The 19,984-nt window shown below is 38.8% G+C and overlaps 1 protein-coding gene and 1 long non-coding RNA gene across 22 annotated transcripts in view; one reads left to right on the top strand and one right to left on the bottom strand.

Annotated features, from left to right (window-relative positions):
* Fhit (fragile histidine triad diadenosine triphosphatase) overlaps positions 1 to 19,984 on the bottom strand; it is a 1,402,288-nt gene that overhangs the window by 238,072 nt on the left and 1,144,232 nt on the right. For 17 of the 18 annotated variants that reach the window (XM_013144142.3, XM_013144139.3, XM_063257178.1 and 14 more), the window contains one exon: positions 18,244 to 18,273. In XM_013144142.3, coding sequence (XP_012999596.1) covers positions 18,244 to 18,273 — 30 coding nt within the window. Of the gene's footprint in view, positions 1 to 14,798; positions 14,881 to 18,243; positions 18,274 to 19,984 lie in introns of all 18 variants that reach the window. The other variant, XM_063257177.1, reaches the window with a different exon arrangement.
* LOC134477863 (uncharacterized) overlaps positions 1 to 19,984 on the top strand; it is a 147,640-nt gene that overhangs the window by 70,518 nt on the left and 57,138 nt on the right. The gene's annotated exons all lie outside the window — the stretch shown is intronic.

Genomic DNA, 19,984 nt, shown 5'->3' with positions numbered 1-19,984 from the left:
TCTCATGATTCCTGTAACAACTCTATGAAGTCAATCACTATCAGTATCTCCCTTTAACAGATGAGGAAACTAAAGTTCAAACCTGCTAAACTACTTGGTGACACAGCTAGCAAAGACGTAAGGCCTGCACCCTGCCATTCTGATTCTGAATCCTTTCTCTGTATGCTATCCTGCTCCAACTACCAAGATAAAGCATGTGACATCAGGCATTTTATAAACTGTAAATTACTGAACAAACACAAGCATTACGTTTAATACAAATACATGCTCACTACACTGACTGAAAGATGAGGTAACCACTGATTCCCTTAATAAAAGCTCACTCATTTATACCATACCATAGTTCCTCCCTTCCTACAGCCTTATTTTCTGTGGTTCAGTTACATCTGAGTAACTGTGGTCTCAAAACATTAAACTGAAGGTTCTAAAATTAATTTGTAAGTCGCATATAACTCTTATTTTAGTATAGATGTAATTGTTTTATTGTTGTTGCTAATCCCATACTGTGATTAATTTATAATTCAAATTTTACCATAGATACATGTGAAAAAAACATTGTATTGTATATTCTAGATTCTGTGATTTCTGGCTTCTACTAGGGATCTTGGAACATATCCTTTGTACATAGAAGGAATTGCTGTTCTCATTACATATGCACAGAGAAACAATGAGAATGCATTGCCACATTATCACAGAACAAGTTTTGCAGCCATCATTTCTGGGGGGAAAAAAACCCTTTCTTAGAGTTTAAAAGGAAAAGGAAAAAAAAAAAAAACAAAAAAAAACAAAAAGGAAACCCAGGTCTCACCTGACAAGAGGAACAAGGTGGCAACACCAGCCATCTGAAAGACCAAGTTGAAGACTACACTGCCTACACTTCCACAGTGCAGCCTCCTGACCTGTCAGCCACTGCAAACCCATCACATACGCAGGACAACCCCAAGAGACATCCAAGCCAGCATTTCTGACTCTCTCTGCAAGAAAAAGACAGTGTCCAGTGTCCTTCTCTCAAACTCCAGTGTCCTTCTCTCAAGCTACTTGCTATAGGCCCAGCGTCCAAACTGGCTACCCAGGGCAGGCACTGAGAAGCTGTGGCACTTCAGGCCTAGGAGCAAGGGCCCAGGATGGATAAAACAAAGCTCAGAATATCACAAACTATTTTCCAAACCCTTCCTGACTTGTCTACCCGCTAAGTTACTTTGACATCACACCTGTTTTCTGTTCTGTTCCGGAAGCAGCAGCTACACAGCAGATGGCAGAGTGTTTGCCTGACAAATGTTCTCGTGGGTCAGGCTGAGGAGGTGGTGGTGGGGATTACAGTGTGTGGAGAAGGGGGAGGTAGGATGTCCTCCTAGGTGGCACCGAGCAGCCATCAATCTGCAGCTTTGCTGAGAAATTTCCCACCCGGTGAGAGCCTGGCTGTATCTGAACCTGAACGCTCCTGTCTCTGTTCTTGCCTTGTGACAGTCATGTTTAGGACAGCTCAGATCAGCAGCTGATACAGAAATATCCAAGAGAAATCCAAAGAGAAAGAGAGAGAGAGAGAGAGAGAGAGAGAGAGAGAGAGAGAGAAATTCGCCAAGTTTAAAACTTACCTTCACACTGAATTCTAACTAAACTTTCAGTGTAACTCTCTTAAACCTAAGATTTAACTCCCTTAGCTCAATACTAGGCAGCTACCAAGTCTGAACTCCCAACTTTCTGTCCTTAAGTGTCTTTATTCTAAGACTGAAATTTAATTCTTAAGACTGAAATTTGGTTTTCTAAGGCAACAGAGATCAAGTAAAAATGTACGAGCTGGCTAGAATGTGTTCTGGAAATGGTGAGCTAGGTTTCTCATCACTTCTGCTCTGTGGAGATTAAGAAAATCCTTGCATTGTGTTATGTATTTCACATCAGAATAAAAATCTTAGACAGACTATGATGGAAATGGTCTTCTAATCATTCTACTGTCCACTTTTTAAGAAGACTCCTTGGTGCGGGAACATATGCTCCTCATCCTAGACGCCGGTCATTGTAGTTAACGTGTCCTCTGGAGGGAAGACCATTAACTCCACCCGCAGTCCCTCACAGCACACAGGAAACCTCCATTTCCAGCCTTAGATAAACTAATTCACTTAGTCTGCCTGCTAGGAAACTACCTGCTTACATTAATAATGATTCCAGGCCCCTGGGGCATGGTGGGAGGACTGAAAATAAACCAAAGCCACCTTAACTCTTCTCTAGTAGTCTCCTGTGACTTTGTCATTAGCCTTTTCTTTCGCATAGGAGTGACAGCCAAAACTGCTGTGGAGATTATGACAAAGAGAGAGGGGTGATTCTCTTTTTAAGGGCAAGGATAACATGGGCCTCCTTCACTGCCTTCCTCCGAGCCGATTCTCCATAAGTAATCAGTGAATGAAATACATCAAGCCAAGCTCTGTGCAGAGATTTCGCATTCTTACCCTAACTTGGTGTAACATTCTAATGGAAGGGAGGGATATTAACCCCCCTTTCTTTATAGACAAAGAAGCAAAGGCAAAGATAGTTAAACCATTTGTTTAAAATCACTCAGGTGAGAGAGGATGAAGTCAGACTTTACTCCTGAAAGCATGCAATTCCTATAAATAAAGGAAACATTTTGCAAAACAAAATCTCTTAGCTGAGAGGGACATGGCTCTCTATTACATTCCTCTCAATTTACCCCATCAATTGAGTATCTTCCTCTGAATACTGAGCTAAAATAAAGCAAATCAGGAAAGCCAGTCAAGTAATCCACAGACACTCCTCAGGGCAAGAGATCCTTGAAATGAGACATAATATTTTGCAAATAGTGAATTTTCCCATAGAATAACTCCATAGCTTTCAAATACTTGAATGATGCTCTGATCCCCTGACACTCAGAATTTAATGACCTAGATGTTTTTAATTAACCTTATGCTTCAAATTGTGACCCTCCAAAGAATCCAAAGATCCCAGGATGCCCTTAGTATGCCTTCTGGAAGGGAAATAATTAGCAGGAACACTTAGCAGGTTTCAAGTATGAGAACAAGCTACAAAAACACCCTAGGTATGGAAAGCATTCACACAGATCACCATTTAATTAAGATTATTAGCTCAAATTCATTCCATGGCTAGGATTTGTCCACAGTGAGATCAAGGAGTTATTCTGTCACTTACCAAGTGGTCCTGATGATACTGACTTTGTAAAACTCTGGCACTGCCAATTAATCTCATTAGTTTTCTAAACAATAAGAAACCAATGAAATCCACACTGTGCCAGTACATGCAAACATGATCTTTATGATCATTTCATTTTCTACAAACTTTGTTTGCAACAAGGATGCCCAGCCCTGAGCCTTTGTAAATGGTAAAACCTCCGACATTTTCAATAAGCATTTATTGAGAGGCTACATTTCAACACAGTAATAATTTGCTCCTGATATCATGTGACTCTAGGCTATATGTTTAAATGCAGAACACCAGCATGCGGGGAACAAATTTAGTGGAGGAGAAAAACAATCACATCTTGTCAAAGGCATTGATCAGTTAGTTTTACTGGAGAAAACAATACAGTTTCTCTCAAGTTCTACACAGCTTCTAGGATAAAGAAGTGGAACTGTCATTCTGATTGCCCAAGAAATTTAACAGAGGACTAAAGGGCAATGATTTCAGAGATACAGACTGTTGGTTCACAAGCAAAAAAGAAAGAGAGAAAATTAAAAAGAAAAAGAAATTTTTCTAACTGGGAGTACTGAAAAGTGAAATAAGAGTCTTGGTTAAAATAAGATCCTACTATGATCGCAGTAGATATGAATTCAAACATTGACTGCACTAAGACCAAATCTGTACAAAGTAGAAAAGATGAGTTATTACAAGGTGATTGCGCTAAAAAGGAATGAGTTTAGTTATTGTGTGTTCCTTTAAACCTAGTGTGTAGGTTATGATACTTACAGAGAAGAATGTGATGTTTACAAACCTATTTAAAGAAATGATATGCTTACCATGTTTATTAATGTAATGACCTTGGGAACTGACTCATAGTCTCTTTTTTTAACCTAATGAGCACACGGAATATAATCAATTAGGTTTGCAATTAAAATTACAATTAATCTGACACAGCCCCCTACCTCACCCCTGCGTCTTTATAAGGCTCAGGAGACTCCTGGGTGATAAATATGTGCACTTTTCCTCCGGTTGTCTCTTCTTTTTAAAGCATTTGTACTATGTATAATTTATTAAACTTTAAATTTCTTCCCTATTTGTAGGTTTCAGCAAAATTTAGTCAGGCTTCAACACAGAGTGTCAAGGGATAATTAGGACAGTTAGCAGTAATTTATCATTTTTCAGCTGAGTTTTCAAGGTTTTGCTACCTATAGAAATTAGTTTGCCAGTCTTACACAGATCACTACAAAATTTCCTTTATCTGTGTGAAAACTGCTTTTCTGTATTCTGAAGTGATGGGAAGGATGAACCAATCTATTCCTAAAACAATAGCCATCGGTATGACTGTCACTGGCCCGCAGCTGAGGCCACCACTGTAGATGGACTGCTGTAGTGTCTGATGGGCGTTGCTATGGGCAGGTGTCTGACTGCTGTAGATTAGGAAGTTAAACTAAGGAGGCTTCAAGTTAGATCTTCTGAAAATATGCACAGGACTCTATGAACATGCCAATTCGCATTTCACAGAGCAAATACTGCCCAGTGATCCACTAAAGATGAAAAGCCTAGAGAAGCAGAGAAAACAGTTCCATGCCACTTTCTTCTAAGAGAAGGATTTTATTAAGCCCGAGCTGAAAAGGGAGGACCTTCTGTTCTTTCAAGAGACTCATTTACAATGTGGTGAAAAATGAATGCTCTGGGTAATTTCATTTCAAATTGATTTATTTCTAAATGGGGGAAAATTGACACTTGGTGAAGAAAGTAAAAAGCAAATCTCTGGGAAGAGCCAGCTAGTCTCAGGTATAACCCAATTGTTTGAACAGAGAAAATAAGAACACAGAGAGAAGGGTTGAAGGTCACACAAGAAAGTTATTCTTGCCATGAATACCTTCCTTCCCTCCTCCCAGTAGTCTTTCAGAAAAGCATAAATGACCCATATTTTCAGTTTATTTCTGACACCTAAACCTAATCAAAGTTCACTTTTTAGAAATCCAATAGTTATTCTCAATTAGATTGCAGAGCAAATTAAATCATAAATTTCTCTATCTAAACCCTGGTTGTCACAATTCTAAAATACAACTTTCCTCCCTCTGGCATTTTATTTAAATCTCTGAGGCCAGGCTCCCATGCAAGTTATGGATTTGATAATTTGCTAATGTAGCCACAGTAATTGTTTTGAGCCATATTTATGATGTTATTGGATCTTATAATAATCAATAATAATCTATTGATGTCCCTGACTCTGGAGTTTTCTCTCAGTCCACAATGAGACAGAGTATTCATTTTTAATGTACTCACTTAGTATTCCCTTCCTGGGAGAGACAGTGTCTTGAATATATTAATAAAGGCCAAGAAATGAATGGCATTGGTGCACATGCTTTACCCTGAAGAATTAGCTGCAGGGTAAGATTTAGTGCTAAAACTAAGAGGAGAATAGACTAACAGGGCCCATTTTGTGCAACACCACCATCATTAAAGTTAATAGAATTACTGTGTGGTCATGCACCGAAGAAAGCCTATTGGAAGTTAAGCTCTTCTAGGGCCATTGATTTGCAGACTTTCACTCAAAGATTCATACTGGCGTCTGATCAGGACTGCAGATATGCAGAAGCACTTTAGAAATTGTTTGCTCAAACTGCCAGTTAAGCATATTAAGGATTAACACCAATTGAATATTTTAGAGCACGTGATCTAGTTGAGCATATCTTCTCTTGGAAGTGGCCTAAAAAGTTAACTCTGCTTGGCTCAAACAATAGACTTGATAGGATCCCCTAAGTAAAAAGTCTTGAGGTACTGTAATTCAAGCTCCGAGGATAGTGAACTCAGCACCCCAGTGATGTTACCAAAGATCCAGCTTTGTCCTGTCATTTCTATTCCTGGTCTGCATCTGCTTCATTCTGAGATAACCTGGTTTAGAGATCATTAAGATGGCTGCGGCAATTGTCAAGGTTATCCACTTTCTTGCTCACAAGCAGGAGTGAAAAAAGGTCCCTTCACACAGCCAATACACACAAGCCACCCAGGAAGATGGAACCATGATCCCTGTAGTCATTTAAGCCTACATTCTAAGGGCCTTAAACAAGGACTAATTATGTAACTTTTGTGGCAGAGAATTGGCTTAGATCAGAAGTGGACCAATTATTACTTATGCCAAATTTAGGCTACTATCTTTTTACAAATAAAGTTTTATTGGAACATATCCATGTTTTATGAAATTTCATTTACATAAATTGTGTGGCTGCTTTTATGCTATAAAGGCAGGTTTTTAATGGTGACAGAGACCATCAAGCCCCAAAAGCTTAAAATGTTTACTACCCAGTCCTTTACAGACAGAAGTTTCCAACCACTGGATTTCACCAAACTATGTTGGCACCTGAACTTAAAGAAAGGTTCAAAGCTATTCTGACTCCTTAGCTAAATAACAGGGGAGTTTATGAGGAATGCTAGGGACCACCATAGCAACAATCAAAGAAATGAGATACCAATTGTTCAAGTTCTGGCAAAGTAAGAGTGGAATCTGAAAGATCAAATCAATTATGAGGATATTTTCAATGTGTGTGAGATATAATCTGCCTTCAGAACATGACTGAAACAGCCAACACACTTCAAAGGGAAGTAAAACTCCTTACTGGAGTGTACAAAGTCTGAAACTACTGTTTCCTTCCTCCCCTCTTCAAACTTATCTCTGGCCTCCATTTTTTTTCCACTCAAAATACCTACTATACCCTGTACCTTCCCAAAAGTGTGGGAAATTGATTCCTATTACTATTCAAGCTGCCCAGAATGGTCTTTTTCACACTTGACTGAGTCTGTGGTTTCTTTGTAGAGGTTCTCTCTTCAATGCACCTTTCTTGATGAACCTACCTCATAGGGTCTACACTGGCCGAGCTAGTTAATTCTAATTGTCAATTCAACTGCATTAAGGCACTTCTGGAGAGTCAATCAGATCCCTGGTGATTGGACCAGTGCTGTATGTATCAATGGAGTAATCCTCTCCTATTTTTAATGGTGCTGCTAGAAGGTAGGTCACCAGCAGGTATTGGGGAATTGAGGGCAAGGATACATTTCTCACTAATATTCTTCTCCTGTATTCTGATGCTTGACACTCCACCGTGCTTGTCCACCATGATGGTACTGCCTTGGAGACAGTCAACTATGGACTGAGTCTCCTGGAACTGTGAGTTAAAATAAACTAAGTTGTGAGTGTCTGGTATTTTCTCCTAACAATGAGACTATGCCCATCTCTTTTCATAATGCTTTGTAATAGCCTTTCTAATTACAGCTACAAAGCTTTGTTTACTCATTTGGGTTAGGGAGGACAGCCACTAGGCCGAGAGTTGTTTCTTGATGGCCTCATCTGCTACTGTGTCCTGGTGCCTGGAAGCACCTAACACATGCCAGGCACTCACTAGCCACTGGGCTAAGATGTGCTGCAGAATCTCTACACCCTGCTCTGTCTTCCTCCTTTAGGGTATTTATTTGAAAGACTATCATTAAAAATAGGGCCTATGTCATAAATTATTCTGCCATGTGTCTTTTTCATTTCTGCTTTTTGGGATAGTGCCTTGTTATGTATTGTAGGTTGGCCTGAACTCATTATGTAACCTAGATTGGCTCTGAATTTATGACAATCTTCCTGCTCAGTCTCCTGAGTGCTGGGATTACAGGTGTGTACCTCTGTACCTACTTTTTTTTTTTAAAGGACAGATAGGATACAAGAAAATAAGACCTGACTGGGATCCCCAAGCAAATTACATAGCCTCCTTGGGTCTCAATTTTCTCACCTGTGAAATAGGGGTGATTTTCCAGCCTTTGGCCAACTATTTTATTTTAGTGCCAAGTATTGAACCATGGTGTTGTGCACCCTAGGCAAACTCTGTACCACCGGTCCCTTTTTTCAGGGGTTGGGGGTCACATTAGAGATTGAACCCATGATCTTTTGCACTGAGTTACCTATGAAGCATCTTTTTATTTTTATTTTGAGACAGCATCTTGCTAAGTGGTTATGTGGTCCAGGCTGGCCGCAAAAATCTGATCATCTTGCCTCAGCCTTCCAAACTGCTAGGATTATAGGTATAACTAGCACACCCAAGAAGCTTGAGCCCAGCCTGGAAAACTTGGTGAGGTTCTTCTTGAAATAAAACATAAATAGAAAAGACCAAGTATATATTTCAGTGTGAAGGAAATGAGTACAATCCCTAGTATTACAAAAAAGGAGGAGGAGGATGGAGGAGAGAAGGAAAAGAAAGAATGAAAGAAATGGAAAGAGAGAGAAGGAAAGGGAGAGAGAGTCTATTTCTCATTTGTCCTGATCTCTCAGGGCTCATGACATTAACCGGCACATAGTAGTTTCTAGAAGAATAAATTAACAAATGGATCCTAGAAAGGGATGTATGCATAGGCAGTATGCTCATTTTTCTCTGCTAGTGAGGAAATGCTCAACATCAACCACAGGTGAAAGCTGTTTAAGCCAGAAGGAGCTCCTCCTTTCATCTACACAATACAAAAGACAGACTTTAGGCTATTGTATAAGCATGTGCATATGTATTTGCACATGTGTGTGTAGCATTTATAAAGACAATGCTATCCTTCTGGGATTCTCTGAATTATTCCATTCTCTGAGTCACTTCCTCAAGAGTGAGATTCATCTAGGCCCCAGATTCTAGGAGCACTGGTTAGCAGAACTGAACTTTGAATCACATTTTTCCTTCTACAATTGAATATTTCATCAAAATTGCCCTGCAGTAACCTGATTAAATCTGGGAGTTTGTAATATTTACAACCAATAGATTATTTGAAATACAAGTAAAAGCCTCTGTTTTTCAAGGCACAAGGATAGAGCATGATAAGGAAATATCTTTTCAAGGAACAGGTACTGATGTGTGACTCAAGAGTGGGAGATTTGAATGTGAACTTTAGGATAAGTGGATTATACCACGAAGTGAAAGGAGATTTGGTGTGTTTACTTTGTTCACTCAATGCTGTTTATTCTTTCAAACCACTTTAGAAGAGGTCAACATTTTAAATAATTCTATACTGTTTTTTATGCAATATGGAAGCAAGCAAAACATATTTAAAGGAATAAACTATTGAGGGGGGGAAATGGGAGCTTTCATTATCAAAATCCAACAATATTATCTTTACACTGAAAGAGACAAGGATTTTACCCATTATTCTTTATCCTTTTCCCCTGAGGACTAAGAGTAATTTGATTCAGAAACTTTTTAGAAATGTACCTATTTTCCTGATGTTGGTGGACAAGGGTGTTCTCCAGAGAACGAATTTGCTATTAGGCAGTTTTAGGACTGACACATGAAGTTAAAATTTCAAACTTACCCTTTCCTAGCACTGGCATAATTCCCCTAGGGATGAGGGTGGCAGTGTAGAATTTCTCATTGTTTGCCCAAGAGCCATTAGGAACCTGGTATTTTTCACTGGAATATCGTTAGGCATGCCAGTATTCCAGCTCTCCCAAGCCTGAGGTTCCATGAGTTGGCATGTCTATTATTCATTAAGCTGGTTCCACCTGACCCAGGCTCAACCTTGAAATCCTTACTTTTCCAGGTGCTTTTTGGGTCTTGAGAATTATTTTATTAATAGCCTTGGCATTTAGGTCTAAGAAAATCCCCTGAAAGGAACTGAATAATTCAGGATGAATGTAGGAGTAAGAATCAAGTTGAGGTCATCTAGACCAAGAATTAAAATATATTCATATACATGAATAAAACAGCAGTTTATAAATCTGGGTAACCATCAATTGTGGGCAGGAGGTGTGAGTTAACTAGTTATGTACTAGAAACAATAAAGCAAAAATAATATAATACTCATTTGTTAATGGAAAACTCCCAAGATGGAGCCTTATGAAACAACAATTATATATACAGCTGCATATTTTTTCTTTTAAACTATACTTCAAATAAGAATTGCATTTAAAAATACAAAAAATATAATCAACAACAAGGTATACTTTACCAAATTTAAAAATAAAATGTTACAGAGTCAGAGGACCCCTGAGGACTTGTCATATCCTATAACATGCTTTTTCTAATACCTTCACCCACAAGCAATCTCACTAGCTTGTGTGCCTATCTCCATGTTTCAAAATTTATAGAGATACCTCAGAACAACCTGCTTTTTTATATTTTATCATTTCTTGCTTTTAATAATTCCTGAGGTAAAAGTTCATAACATCTGGGTCTTTCTCAGTCGAACTGCCCAATTTCTACCATGACACACATAATTTTACGGGCTTTCACTGTCCATTCTGCATTAAAGGATGGGATATGATTTATAGCAAACAGGTCATCTCCTGGGAATAAAGTGGTCACTTACATTTGACCAAAAGTATTGAATGATTGTCATGTGATTACCTGGGCCCGTTTAGTTTATCTGTTTTTATAGAACTAATGATATGCTGAGTCAAATAATTTGGGTGTCAGAGGTTTAAGACAAAGTCAGAAAGAGCTGATTACATGGGGGAATTAAAGAATTTGATACAGTGCATTATTTCTTAGGCTGGAAACACAGAACAAAATGGCAAGAGAGTAACTTAATGATTATTTATTGAACATCTAACATACAATAGCAAAATAATGAGAGTAACTGGTCTCATTACTACATCAACAGAGGCAAGAAGCCTCTAAATAATATCTTACATTTATGTAGTATTGTAAGGTCTATAAAATACTTAGACTTTCTCAGTACATCTGAATTCATAGTGATTATTATTATATTATAAAACCCAAGTCTCAGATATAAATGACGGTGTACTAAACACAGTTGGTAAAAAAAAAAAAAAACCTCAATACAATACAAATTAGACAGACAAATATCCACTTTGCTTTATGTCAGGGACTCCAATTACTGAGGGAATCTGTTTGGTAGCATTAATGAAAAATTACGCATCTAAAACGTAAGTCTGCTGTAAACTGATAACCAGTGATAGAGAAATATTAGGTTAGTCAACCTTCACCTGTGTATTAAGCCAAATAAGGAGAGTCATCTAGATAGTTTTAGATAGAAGTCAGCGTTATCACAAGCATAGCAAGAGGATATAGGTTAATTCATGTGAAAGCTGAATAAAATGTTTATGAAACCTCTCTCAGTCACAGCTCTCTCTGTGAGCACTTTTGGTCATGAGCACTGGCCAGGCATAGGGACAGGCTGACTGCATAATACAAGGAAGGGGCGGGTTTATGCTTTTATGCATATATCTTTGTTTCTAGGAGCTTTGGTTTCCTTAAGTATAAACTATTAAAGTCTAAAAATTCATCTTTGAGAATTATTGTGAGAATTAAAATTATAAAGCTAATAGCAAATGTTTCTACACCAGGCACAGTTTTAAAAACCTATATATATGAAGCCTTTTAAAGGAGGAGGTAGCATCCCATCAGGGTACTCATTTTACAAATTTATGAATGTATGGTAGGCTCTCAAAGGTTGCACAGGGTCACGCAGTGGGCAGGTGGAAGCCCTGGCCCTGAAGCACGCGGTGTGGCTGAAGTCCTGCCTCTTCCTAGTTTACTTTTAACTGTCCTGTATTTCACATCCTTACTTCAGGATCTGCTCCCCCCACCACCTGCCTTCGCTGCCAGTGATTTGGGGGAAAAAAAAAGGACAACATGGAAATACTGGGGAGCTTGCTTAATTTTTCTTAAGTGCTTTGACTCAACGAGCATCATATAAAACAAAGTTAACTAATTAAAAATGAAAATTTTCAGTGTTGTGATACCTACTTAGCAAGAGCTTGCAGGTTTAGTAGGAGAGAGAAGAAATTTCCCAAGGCAACAGGCAGGTTTCTGGTCCTCTCTCTTGCCAGGAGAACCAGGATGCAAGGGTTTTGCCCTTAAATCAGGAAGGGCATGAAGCATCTGGGGCATTTATAAGACAGAAGGTTCTGGAGCCTCAGCACCCTCAAAGCCTCTACTCTCATGTGTATTCCCACACCCAGCCCTGAGAACCACAATTGTTTTTGGTTTACAGAACTCAGTCAAATTGTATTTACTCTGGGAACAGATGCAAATTATAAGGCAATTCTACAAGATAAAAGCTACTGCGTCCTGAAGATACTAATTCTTCCGGCAGTAAATACATGCATTAAGTATAAACAGAGGCATGGCACTGTTCATTCTGGCTTTAATCAAACGATAAAAATCCCTGGGCAAATTTAAGCTGTCTTGAAATTTCTTTCCAGATGAAAATAATAAATAACAAGGTCCTTTTCATTCTGAAGATGTCTGTTTCTTTCTGGATATACCACATCTCTTTTAGCAGTTGGTTTGGGTATGGGCGGTAATTGCATAAGGACTCCCCTACACCAGTTTATTCTGGCCCCCATTTGTGAGCAGTTTTGCAATGGGCTGTAGCGTGCATCAGAATCTCTGCAGCATCTGTGCAAATAGAGTCCTGGAACCCATGTCAGCTCTACTGATCCAGCACAGGAGCAGGAAGTTTGTGTACACTGAAAGCCTACTTCAGGTAATTGTGAAGGTCACTTGTTGATCATGGCCGTGACTTATTCATTAGCACCTAGGCGGAGAGCAGAGGCTAATTTATCAGGATAGAAGGGGTCAATATGTTTCCCCAAGTAAAAAGGCAGAATTTTGAACATTCAAGTGGTCATTTTTATAAAAGTTCAAAGGAGATTTTCAAACAGTTTGAATCATATGATCAGAGAAAAGTTTTCTCAAAATCTTAAGTTAGAAGGCAATAATTAATAGTGAGAAACTTCAGTGTATGTTAATTAAATGAACTCAGCAGGGCCACAAACACTATGAATGCTGGGTGCACTTATTTTGCAGACGAGGTAATTAAAACCTAAGATTGATATTGAGAAACATACGAAAGGTCCCAGGGATTATGTATGGTGGGGCTGGGATTTGGACGGAACCAGTCTGGTTCCAGATTCCACGCATGTGTCTAAATCTTGGCCAAATTCTGCTCCACACACCCACTGGCAGTGGTAGTCAGTTTATTCTCAGCAGGATAAGATGGGTCTCCCCACTGGAGAAATGAGGAATAGATGTCTTCGAGGCTAAAGGGCTGATTCATGTTGGCACAGTTAGTTACAGCGCTATTATTGCAACAGAACTTTTGACTGTTGCCAAAGTGTGTTAACTATTAGACTACATTAAAGATAAAATCCACTGTGTTCATAAAGTTAAAAACTAGTCAAATCTCTATGTCACATGAAAGATCTGATGTAGGGCCATAAAACCTTCTCAGTGAACAGACGCTTTAAATTTTTTTTTAAATCACACTTTTTTGTTTTCTAGAGCAATCTAAATAATAGTTGCTAATATTTCAATAGTAATTAAGAGATACTTCCCACTGCATCGATACCATAAAGTTACATTCCTAGGTAAGGCATTCAAGCACCATAAACATAGAAGACTGTAAGCAACTATGTTCTGTTATCAGTTCTTACATGATTACATATTATTTGGGTAGCATAAATCTCTCTCTTTAATATACCTAAAACATCCTCCCACCCAAAGATGTGCACAGTAATGGCCCTAAAAGATAGTTTATGTTATACTTATCAAGCACTATGCCTTTAAAGGGGTGAGAGTGCCTTAAGGATTTGGTTTGCTTGAATTACACTTTTGGATTATGATGTGGGAATGTGAGTGGTGGAAATTTTGGTCTTTGTCAGTGATACCAGGAATAGAAGAGACATTTGATAGAAATTTCAGGAAATAACACCAACAGTTCACAGGGAAACAAACGTGTATCAGCTAATATTTTATGTTAGAAACATAAAGATTTGCTACATCAAGCAAAATCCTATTTTTTGTATTCTTCTCCCCAAAGAAAACAGCTATAGAAGTGTAGGGTAGAAAGGGAAATACCTTTTCTTTGCCCATCATTAGGTTCATAGCTAAATCCTATAAAAAGTATAGATTAACAAGAGAGAACTGTAACAAATTTGAGTTTCACATGATGCAAGAGGCTTCAGGAAAGAAGATTCAAGTAATAAGAAAACTACATTTTTATGGACAGTCAGATGAAAATGTGACCAGGGCACAGAGGAGCATGATCCAAAGGCAATAAACTGGGAGAATCTGGTAAAGCCTGTTTGCTCAGAGTTGTCATAGCCTTTAAGCATAAGGCAGACAGCTATTTTGGAATGAGTGTCTTATCACCTGCTTTTAGGGTAAGGAGCAGGTCAGATAACACTTTCAAGGCCTTCTTCAGGAGAGGAGTGGGGATAAAACCAGAGAGTGAGCATCCTGTTTCCATAATTTTCTTAATTTCCTCCAATTCAAAATACCAGGAGGCCCAACTGCCATATTTTGGGATAGCAAGTTCTGGGACCCACCAGATGCAACCACAAAATTAGGTCCCTAGGAAGTTTACATGTTAGGGGACTAAAGAATAAAAGAGATAAAGGCACATAAACCAACATGAAAACAGGGAAAAATGCATTGACAGAAATTAAATAAAGGAGAGAGGAACAGAGTAGGAGGTTTAGCTGGGCTGCATCGGGTGGGAGAAAAGGAAGGTCGCTGTGCAGAGCTTTGTGGATGGCATGAAGGTGTTCCTCAAGTCTGTACTATTCATTCAGTCATCACGGAGGGAGGATGGCAACGTTCTACCACTGTTAAACCCAAAAGGGACAGCCAATCAATTAGTGGAATAAGAAGTCGCTCTTTTACCTCTATTTTCCCCTTTTCCTGCTGTTAGTGCCTGACTGAATAAGCCAGACCAGTCTTGTCCCTGCAGAGCAGAATTAAAAGCCTGTGAAACAAAAAGCCAGAAATGGCATCATGTTCAAGGGGCTACCTTAACAGTGCACCCCTCATTACAGGAACAACAGCTGGAAAGACCATTACTAGGCTTATTGCTGTTACTACCTAGAGGGAGACAAAGCAGAGCCCAGGCACCAAGCAAACACTGCAAGGCACACCCAGTGGGGAAGGTGAAGAGAACAGCCCTGCACTATCCACAGCGGGCTGTCAAACCCTGCTTCAAAGTATAAGTGCTCAGCCTTGCACTGCGGTTGGCAGCATGGGACAGGTGAATAGTACAGATGCCCCCGGACCCCCTGGAGGGGCCACTGACTGTAGCATTGGCTAGCAGGAGCCATGCTCATGTGGTCATCATCATTCGCTGTTTTATCAGCAAGACGTACAGAGGCCCTAAACATCTACATTCTGCAAAGACTTATGGAGTAAAAGAATTTTCATTGTTTAAGCAAAGAATCTTCTTAGTAAAAAGATTTCCAAGTGTCACCCACAACGTTCCAAATTAACAGATTAAAAATCTGAGAGCTGGCACATGTGTGCTGGCACATGACTATCATCCCAGCACTCTGGAAGGCCGAAGCAGAAGAATGTCAAATGCAAACCCAGTCTACGAAATCTAGTGACTCAGAAATATAGTATATCACAATGAAATGAAAAATAAAGGGAGATGCAGCTTTGGGTTCAATCTCCAGAATCCCCCAAATCCTGAGAATTCATTTTTTGCTCTTATCTAATACCAAAGTTAATTTAAAGAATCATAGGAGCCAGAGATTTAGCTCAGCAGCATAAGCGCTTGCCTGACAAGTGTGAGGTTGTGAGTTTGATCCCTGGTACCAGGAAAAAAAAAATCATAGTTTCGAAAATAGATTATATTATCTATTTGTCTATCTATCTATCTATCTATCTATCTATCTATCTGAATTTGGCCTATTTTTTTGGGTACCAGAAATCAAACCGAGGGCCCTGCTTGCCGGTCAGATGCTTATGCCCCTGGACTATATCCCCAGAACTATGAATTTGCCTTTACAAACAGTTTCCAAAACGTCATCATCTACATGTATATGTGTGATGGTTACCTTTATGTCATTATACACTAGAAAGGATTTAACAAGGCCCCAATAAAGCATACTGGATAAATTCCATAATCGAGTCAGAAACAAAAATTAAAAGATGCTCAAAACAACAGAAGCTGCCAATTTTAAAGAAAATAAACAACAAAATAAAAGATAGCTAATAGGAAGCAGAGAGATAGACTGTTCTCAAAGCGGGAAGGAGAGACGGGGATGGGGTCAGGGATGGGAAAGGATTGGGATGCATTAGGTACAAGGGCACCATGTGCACATGAGGGACGTGAGCATTCTACACTGCACAAGGGTTCTCATAAACTAAAATTTAAAAAATAAAGTAAAAAAGTCAGTGTAAGGTAAACATGAATAGTGGTGATAGAAACTGCACTCAGGAAACAAGTAAGCCCCATATGTTAACCATAAAACCCTTTCCATCATCACCAAAGCCAATCTAAACATTAAAAGTTTTGGCCAGATAATTGGAGTGAAAGATTCTATAATCATAATTTACAGCCCTGCTAGACCCAATGTTTATTTGTTTCTTTAAATGTGTCTTACACTATTACTTCAATTCAGAGATAACTTAAAATACAAATTTTTTCTTGTAAAGTACAATGCAATGAGTTTTAATATATACACAGTGTGGCACAACTATCACCACTATCTTCTTCCACACAATTTTTATCACTGTGAAGAAACAGTTCTTATTAGCAGTCACTTCCCAGGCCTTCTTCCCCCAGTAGTCTACTTTCTGCCTCTAGTCAAGCCTGCTTGCATAGCAAATATTTTAAATGTCCCTCTTTAGAATTTTGAGAGCATATAACCTATCCATTCGTATAAATTTCAGGCATGCTTCCTGTGTGTATGTTATCAATCTGTGTATTCAGCTTCATAAGGTTTGTGCATTCTCCCGTGTTACTATCTTGGTCTCTACGCCATCACTTTCAATGGCTGAAGGAATTTCATCAACTAGATATAGCAATAAAGCATCTAACTAATCTAGTGGGGTTGGAATTTGCATTTCAACACTGAGGTTTTACAATTCTGGTAACTAGGCATAAGCATGTGGGTTTTGTATTCCAAGAATCTATTTCCTAAAAAAGTATTATATCCTCTCACAGTATTTTTATATTTGAAAGAATACCAAGCCACTGTGGACAGTGGAATGGAGGAAAGCTGAGAAACCCCTCTGTCCAACTCACCACTGTTGTGTCTCAGCAATCAGGGAACCAGTCCTTTTCTATTACACAGAATATGGTAGTCCATTTGGTGGCAGTCCCTCTAAGACATTTGCTTCTCAAACATGCTTTGCACACATCCTACCCTGAGTCTCACAAGAACTGTGTTAAACATTGAAGCCACATACAAACTAAGATCAAAAAGGAATCCTGTGCATTTGGCATTGTCTGGTACCAAGCATACATACCCTGTCTATTCACAGTCTTAAAACCATAAAATGTTATTTCACTAAGTACCACATTAGCATCACAGTCCAACTTGCTCTTTTATTTCTAGCACTGAAATAAAAATTGCCTTTTTTTGATTTATGTGTAGGACCTAACTACTCTGGAATTTGCATTTGTATGAAAGGGGCTGAAACTCAGCTTCAGAATCAGCCAGAATTGTAGTCTTATTTTTACTACAGAGTCAGAGACTAGTTTGATAAATCCTCCTTTTTTCCTCTAGCACACTTAAAAACTCATTTTTTTAGTACCACTGATTCCATTAGGTTTGGATTTTGGTTATTAAATACTTAGTGAAGAAAAGAGTAACTGTAGGGGTGGAGAGAAGAACAGTGAGACACAAGGCAGCAAGGCAGGGAGGCAGATACCTCGGGCTCTCGCAGCCACCCAATATTCTGTCCCTGCCCTTAAGAGAACAAAGAATCTAAGTCAACTGTGAGAAGAACTGAAGATGTGTCAAAGACACCCTAAGCTTAACAAGGAACCAACACAGACTCACACAGAGCCAGTTTTGTGTCCTGGGCAGCACCTCCAGGAACTTCTTCAACTTCAGTTTGCGTTTTGGGACTTCTTGATCTAGTTTCCATTGTGTCATCTGCACAGTAATAATTTTACTACAAAAAGTCTATGTCTTGTAAACTAATGGGAAACATATTGTTTGGCATCATTTGTAATGCCAGGATTTATGGTTCTAGCACTGAGGGTCTATCTGACCTCAAAGCCAACATAATGAAACAGCGATGTGCTGCAAATGACTCACCGTGAGTTTTTATTAGTTCTCATAATTGCCCCTTATTAATTTGTATGCACATAATAAGCACTCACCTTCACAGTCTGTCCAGCTTCGGGGCCATCCTAGGAGAAAAAATAAAAAAAGCATGGCAGAGGTAAGACTAGAAAAGGGTATCTCTTGCTTATTCAGAAATATCCCCTATTAATAATTTAGATCCAACTTCATTGTGTGTTAATTTAAAGTATTCTCCTGGGGACCACTCATTTCCAATGTGTGGCACCAGACACTTCTGCATTTCCGCCTGAGAGTGAGAAGTTATGTATAAAAATGATCTAAATTATCCAGCAAGCCAACCCCCTTGCTACTTTTCATGCTCTTTGCTCTTAGCTATGGTTTTAATTGCATTAAAAGGCAGGCTGAAAATGTTTGGGGAGGTGAAGTATCACATCTTTTGGCTATCTTTAAATCAGACGTGGTGGTTTAATTAATGTCTGATTGCTGTAAGTCTCTACTCAGGAAATCTGCTGTAACCACCATCCCATTAAGCAAGAATATAGGGTATGACATGTGGGAAGAGTCCTCTCGAGTTATTCTGACCTTGGTGAGACAGTGGGAGTGTTCACTGTGGGTGGATCTTTTTCTAATCCTGTTTCCCTCCCCTCGCCTCTGAAGCCCAACCAAAACACTATTTTAGTTGAAAATGAATGGATTTGCCCTGTCATAAGACAGAGCAAAAGCAGATGCTTAGTTGGTTGGGGAAAGCAGAATAAGAAACATCTCTACATCCAAATCTTCCCAAGAATTCCCACTCTGTGACTTTGGTCCAATCTGCCTTCCTCTATGAGCCTGACCAATAGGGTGAGAACTCGTCTCCTGCTGTGGTGAGGCTTAAGCAGAACTGTGTACATCAGTGCTCTCCTCACTAGAAGGTCTAGCACATCAGTGGTCAGGAACCAAATTTATAGGTTGCAACTGATGCTAAAAAATGAAGATTTAACATCATAAGAAACTTAATAGGTTGCAAATGATACTAACATATAAATATATTCTAACAAGACGAAAAACTTAGAATGCATAGAATAGGTAAACATAGTTTCACTAAAGTCTGGTTGTTTTATCTGTGTAAGGGTATATGAGGGAAGGAATAAATATGATTGTCATATTACATATATATATATATATATATATATATATATATCTACACACACATATAACTGGGTTTTAGTAGAAGAAAGTTTGATAACACTATACTGTATATATTAAGGGATACTGAGTGTTATATACAAATCAGTTGTTCTATTCATGGAATTAACTTTCTAGGGAATCATGTTATATAAGTAGCACTGATGTTTTCATTACCCATGAATTTTCTTCTAGTATTTCATAAAACTCTGACGGAGGTTCTCATTCATTTGCCTTCATGAATTCTCTTGGGAAAGACAGACTGCATAGGAGCTTAACAAACCCATCTGGAACTAAACTATCTGCTTGAAAATGACTTAAAAGGTTTGACATACAACACATAAAAAGGGTCATTTGTTTTGTTTAGCTTTGTTTTAACCAGATGGGCCATTTTAGTCTGAGCCTTTAATGGCCTGAAGACATTGACTTTCTTTTGTAGTCTCTTGAAGGCTTAGGAGACAGCTGAAAGAAGAGGAAGGGTGGAAAACATTAGTTAAACCAAAGGACTGAGCACAAATCCTCACACCTAGGAACAACAAATTTCCTTCCAGAGGAAATACAATACAGAGTCATTGTATTTCAGAGCCTTACAAGTCTTATATGGCACTGATACTCCCATAACTTTCCCTAGAGGATCTGAAGAGGTTCATG

This window comes from Cavia porcellus, unplaced genomic scaffold, assembly GCF_034190915.1.
Source record: "Cavia porcellus strain 051 isolate PalLab524CR breed Dunkin Hartley unplaced genomic scaffold, mCavPor4.1 scaffold_10, whole genome shotgun sequence".
In the NCBI taxonomy this organism is placed as follows: domain Eukaryota; kingdom Metazoa; phylum Chordata; class Mammalia; order Rodentia; family Caviidae; genus Cavia; species Cavia porcellus.
Note: the sequence above shows the minus strand (reverse complement) of the source record. Positions and strands in the feature narration are given on the sequence as shown.